Raw genomic sequence first — 6,000 nt, forward strand, 5'->3', positions numbered from 1 at the left:
GGAATCCCTGGAGAGACCCACGCAACCGTGCGCCAAACGGAGGTGCGCTTAAGCGGAATTAAATGAAGATCGATAGCAATCTCCGCCAGCAGAGCCGTTGTCCGTTCAGCTATCATCAATCAACAAGTCATCACCTGGGTGTGGAGTTTACGGTGCGCTCAGACGCCACGTTTCATGCTGCTACCTGCGAGTGTCGAACATCGAATGAATCTTCCTGGACACGTCAAGTGCTGGACAATAGCCAATGGATAATGGACACACATACGCCAGTGACATACTGTCAGCGCGTGCCATTCCCTAAAATTGCATTCTTATCAAAACCTGGTGATCCATTTCTGACGACTGGGTTCGGGTTTTCTAAACGCAATAGTTTCATCAAGCTACTTCCGGCGTTCTATGTATTATGCTTCAGAAAAAAAGAACAGATTAAAGCGAAGGAAAATATGTCAGCATTGCGAAAATGTATTGGCATGGTAAAATAACAAAAATTGTAGCCTTGAGGAAATAGAGTTCTAAACAAATGTCTTCATACTTCAAAAATCTACAGAATAACAAACAGCCTAAACGCTTCCTGATTCAACATTACCTGCACGTTGTTGAGAAGATAACAACATGACAACCCTCCACAATTAACAAAGAAATGCTTCAAATTGGTATCTTCTTCTAAGCAACTCGTTTAATTGAAAAGAATGCTGAATTTCACACAAAAATGCCATTTGACAAGGGGATTATTAATGATGTTCAGTAAGTGAGGTATTTTTTCCCCAAATGACAATGCACTTTTCAGTTGTTAGAGCAAAACTCAGCCGTTACAAAATATCATTGATCAGAAGCATCAATTTGCTCAATTAGATCGTCTTAAAAAAAGAAGAGGGATAATTCTTGACAAGATAATCAATCATGTTTGCAAATTGACTAACAAAAATTGAGAAGGCAAATTGACTGATTGAACACTTCAAGGGCCTCTGCTGTTGATAATGTAACTAGTTACGCAATTATAAACAAGATTGAAAAAAATTGATTGTTTGAAATAAATTTAATTATTGTCTGACAAGCCAGTTTGCTAGTTTTCAACTTATAGATTTCGAAATAAGACTAAAAAGTCTCAGCTCAGACAGAAGCTGTAAGCTCTCTAATTGACATTAGCCAATTTCAAGAATGAAACGCCAGTGCTTGTAATCCCTAAAATAAGCACCTTCCGAAGAAGGCCCAAAAAGGAAGGTCCGAGTAAAAAATTGATACTTTGCGAATTATTGCTGTAAAAACAGATTTAACTTTGATTCCAAAATAATTGCGGTTCTGAAAAAGGTTCGTTCTGGTTCCGCTTCACGTACCACAACCACATCAGGTGGTCTGCAAAAGTGAAGCAATTATCGCCTGCCGCTCGATGGGGGACCAACCACCACAACAGCACCGAGCACCCACTTGAGCCTCTTGAAGCGACTGTAATCCTGCGCTATCTTAATGATGCGTTAACGCACCCCCTCTACAACCGGGACGTGGAAAGTAGAAAATTGAAGTCTGATACACATCAACGAGAAACCCAATCCTAACGATCCGGAAAGGAAAAATCGGTGGCATATGCTCTTTTCCTTTTCCCTTTGTACATTGAAGGAGGTTATCTTTGAGCACGTGCCAGTGCGTTGTGGAATATAATTCTCGCACTTCTGCTCCTGAGGTGCCAATAAGATGGTTGGTGGAAAACATGTTTGATCTTTCGTAACGTTCGCTTACCTCCCAGGCGTACCGCCGATCCATCGGTTCCCGCAGCAGCTTCCCCACGAACGGGCCATACTGGGTGCCTTTCGGGATGATTTTGAGCGCCACAACGGATCCGGTCTGCACGTCCAAATCCGGTGGCGGTCGCTGAAGTCGGGCCATTTGTTGAAGGAACTGTTGCGCGCTCTGAAGCTGCCGTATAATAGAAACAATGCAGTTTAGGGTTCTATCTCGTTTTCAAAATGCGCGCACTACACACCTTTAATTGTTCCCGAACACCGTCCATTATCGGCAGGACGGGATGGTGAAGCATCGTTGGCAGTCCTGGAGGCACTTCTAGGTTAACCGGCAGTCCACGAGATGCGTCCGATTCGTCGCCACCGATGCCTGTAGATAAACGAAAATGATTTGAATAATTCATCTCCCTTTGTCAAATTTGCTAAGATTTTTTTTTTTTTTTGTTTTTCAAGAGCCCTACAGCGTCGTTATACTATCGAAAGCACTGATTTTGTACTACTTTGAAACAAAAAATAAACACGAAATATATTTTCCAAACGCAAGAAAGAAAACACTGGAACTGCCAAATAAGTTGACAGCGCATGACTTGCTTTGCTACTAATAATTAATACAATATCTTTTTTCAAGCCAGAAGTCCTTGCGCAACCAAGGTTTACACAACACTTATTTTCAAATTTTAAATCTTTTTTATTACAAATGTCAAAACCTTACAAATAAAATTATCAGTTTTGGATCACGAAGACTCTTGAAACCCTTCATTCGCAGAATAGAGTTGAATCTCCTATCTGTTTGTGTTTTTTATTTCTAACATCCAGACACTTTTTTAAACGCAGTAAAACAATGATGCCACATCCAGCGATCAACCGCCGATTGCTTCACAACATCACACTTTCCATGGGACACTGTTGTGTAAACACATTAACGCAAATGTTCCAACTTGTCACTCTCGAGGAATATTTTATGACCACCGTATATTAACAGAGCCGGGTCCCCGGGCGAGATGTGACTCAGCATTCCAACTTGGTACGCACTGGAAGACGCACTGCCCGCTTTTTATTTAAACCATCGATGGGCCTGTCGTGAGCTCGAGATAATTAGAACAGCGTAATTCAAGCATCGGCGTCTGTTTTCGGGAAAACTCGAAGACAGAGGAAATCATTGCGATATTCCCTTCGCGCTCCCATATGGTCCCGTTGGCCGGATGGTTCTGGTGTCATAATTGATTTTTTCCATTTTCTAGCCGAGATTGTCGTCTCAGCGCACTCGGTCGCACTTGACGCCGAGGATGAGTGTTAATCCGTCGCGAGGTTCCAGATCAATGGAAATTGATCATTCTCGGCTCTATCTTTTGCTCTATCTGCTTTCCCTTACTTCTGCCGAGTGCTGCCAAGTGCTGCGGTCGTAAAAATATACGTGACTGACCTATTTTACTCTGTATCAGTGTTACTCAATCGCTGAAACGCATTTGAAATAAAGGGTTTCGCTCATAAAGTCATGGGATGGGAAGTTCCAAACTGCCGAGTTCATCGCATCGTCAAGAAAGTTGCTAGAAAATACCCAAATCTGAAACCCTTTCATCAATTATGCTTAAGCAACTGTTAGCATCGAGCATCAAAGAGAGGAAGAAAAACCCCAAGTGTTGGGCTCGTGGCACGAGCCATCGCATCAACCCCGTGTAACTTATCCGATTTAAATACACACGATTAAAATAAACTAATTTTATTCTAATTTGCCGACAATCGGCCACTCAGATCGCACACCAACCGAAACAAACACTCGAGCTGCATTTAAATATCATTTTCAGCACAGACCGAGAGAGGCAGAGAGAAAGAGAGTCCCGATTTCGGAAGGAAATTTAATACCAAGCCGGTCGTGTCACGGCAGAAGCCAACGATCCGGAGGGCTGGAGCAGGATTTTCTTGGGAAATCGTTTAATCCTGCGTGAAATCCGAACCCGGTGGCGTTGATCTCTAGCGTAAAGATTTCAGCAAAAACAGGATCCAAGAAAAACAAAACAGGGGACCAATAAGAAAAAAAGGTGCACAAGATACCAGGACAAATCGTCACAACCAAACTGTCACCGTTTCAGTTGCGGAAAACAGAGTGAGAGTTTAAGGAAACGAACACGCTAGAAGTGTTTAATTTAAAACCGAAAAAAATGGAAACAGCACACCTCGAAACTAGAATTCCGGAAGGATTCGACTAGTTCCTGAAGAACCCTTCAGAAATTGTCACCCAAAAGAGTGGGCCAAACAGAGGTAAACAACGATTTACCTGAAAGGTGATTGGGATTCAACCACGGTTACATTGAAGAAATTGATTTAAAAGGATCACTTGGCATATACCTTTCTCTTTCCCTTACCCTCTACCAGCTCTCAGCTCACCGTGCCCCGATGTCTTCTAATCTACTGCAAATTGTTTGTTTAGCCCTTGTCAGGAACAAGCACTGCGGCGGTTCGAGGTGCGCAAAATAACACTCCCAGTCTCCGAAGGCACGCTAGAGTAGCTGCTACTGATCTATTGATCCTTTTTTCGGGGAAAGAAAAAGCCAATTACGAGCGTGTCCCGGAAGGACATCATCGGAAAACCGACTGATACGGCACCTGGTCGGGTGAACAGACTCTTCGACCTCCTTTCGGTGACACTTCGACCGACCTCATTCGATTGAAGATTAAAATTCGCTTTTATGAGCGATCCACAGTTCAATATTACTTCCCGATTTTTTCTTTGTTGAATACTTCCATTGAAAGAGTGTGACTAATACTAGAACTGTAAAACAGTTTTAAATATATTTCCAACAGTTTACAACTGTTTATTACCGAAAGCATCCATCCATTCAAATGGTAAAAGAAAATATAAACCATGCCATCATTGGATCATATTTTACATATTAAAACTCTCGCAGATTTGGTCAGATTCTGCGAACTTAAAAACATAATACCATACCCCAATATCCATGAATGAACCGATCATTCGAGGCATACAAAATTGCTTTTGTTTATGGTAGCAGCATATATCTGCATGTAGCGAACCGAACGTGCCTTGTCACCGAAAACCTCAAACTAAAACAACGTGTTTTAGCAACGGCGGCACTTTACCGAACGGCGGAGATTTTTGGCTAAGGCAGATTCCAACTACGAATAAACAAGACGATACAAACAATTTGAAGCCGAAATCTTAGATGATGCTCTTCTCGGTTTTCTGCGCTGGCATTCCCGTGCCAACACAATGTATCGGACGCGCTTAGAGCGATATTAGATCTAACGCACGATGGGAATGGGGAGCAAGCATAACCGTGAGGGAAGATGGGGAGGATGGGGGAGTAAACAACACAGCGTTATGGTGCGGTCTCTTCCGCTGAAAGCTGATAATGTCCCACTTGTGATGATCACACCAGTGCGCCTCAGCCACCGAAGCCGTGGTCAGTGCACATACATTGTGTCGTCATTGCGAGAATGGAAGAAACAGAAAGACTCTTGAAATAGTTGTACCAAAATAAATGTGATGATAAATGTAAACCGTGTCAAAAACTATGGTCTTGGCGCAGAATGCTGCGTTGCAGATAATTTGGATGGGTTGGAACTCTGCAAGAATGGATGAATTGTCACGTAGAATAAATCTTACATATCCGATGCCCTCTGTGTAACGGAATGGTTTTCCCATCTGCCCGATTTCTGATCATCTCAGCTCCATTTCATTCATTCAAACGCAAACATATCTAGTTACATCTGATCATTCGAACACAAAAACAGACACCAGAAACCAAGAATCGGAAGTAGTCTGTCCCGCAAGGCACAGACAACGACGGCCAACGCTTCTGTTTTTCCTTTATCCGCCTGAAGGCCCTTTCCTATCTGGTCGAATCTCTCAAGTGCACAAAGCGGTCTCACATGATCACATGAACACAGCAGCATCCCCGGCACCTCCTCCGCTTGGCTCACACGCCTTCCTCGTGCCGGAGGGGCGGCGAAAGGAAACCGCATCGCAAACCGCTGCCCTGTGGTGGATGGTCCCGGGAACAGGTTTTATCATCGGACCGGGCAGATTCAATCATTCTTTTTATCTATGCTCGACTCGCGTTGCTCCTGAAGGTACTAAGGCCGGCGAAGGCCACCGTTGGGACAGGAAGCAGTTTGCTTCCCTTGTTTGATCCAATGGCGTTGCTTCCTTTAGCTCCATTGTGTCTGTCCGGGAGTGCATGTCGGCTGATGTCCAGAATTCGCCCCGAAACGAGTTGAGAGAGAGGAAAATTATCATAATTGC

General features: G+C 43.4%; 1 protein-coding gene across 1 annotated transcript in view; it reads right to left on the bottom strand.

Annotated features, from left to right (window-relative positions):
- The window catches only part of LOC131264266 (transcription factor hamlet-like), a 46,162-nt gene extending 40,977 nt beyond the window's left edge, over nt 1-5,185 (bottom strand). Inside the window, exons 1-3 of the mRNA XM_058266550.1 lie at nt 5,173-5,185; nt 1,979-2,106; nt 1,735-1,911 (exon numbers count right to left, since the gene is read on the bottom strand). Of these exons, the coding sequence (XP_058122533.1) occupies nt 1,735-1,911; nt 1,979-2,106; nt 5,173-5,185 (318 nt within the window). The remainder of the gene's footprint in view (nt 1-1,734; nt 1,912-1,978; nt 2,107-5,172) is intronic.
- Nucleotides 5,186-6,000: the final 815 nt, after the last annotated feature.

The sequence above is a fragment of the Anopheles coustani genome, chromosome 2 (genome assembly GCF_943734705.1).
Source record: "Anopheles coustani chromosome 2, idAnoCousDA_361_x.2, whole genome shotgun sequence".
Lineage (NCBI taxonomy): Eukaryota > Metazoa > Arthropoda > Insecta > Diptera > Culicidae > Anopheles > Anopheles coustani.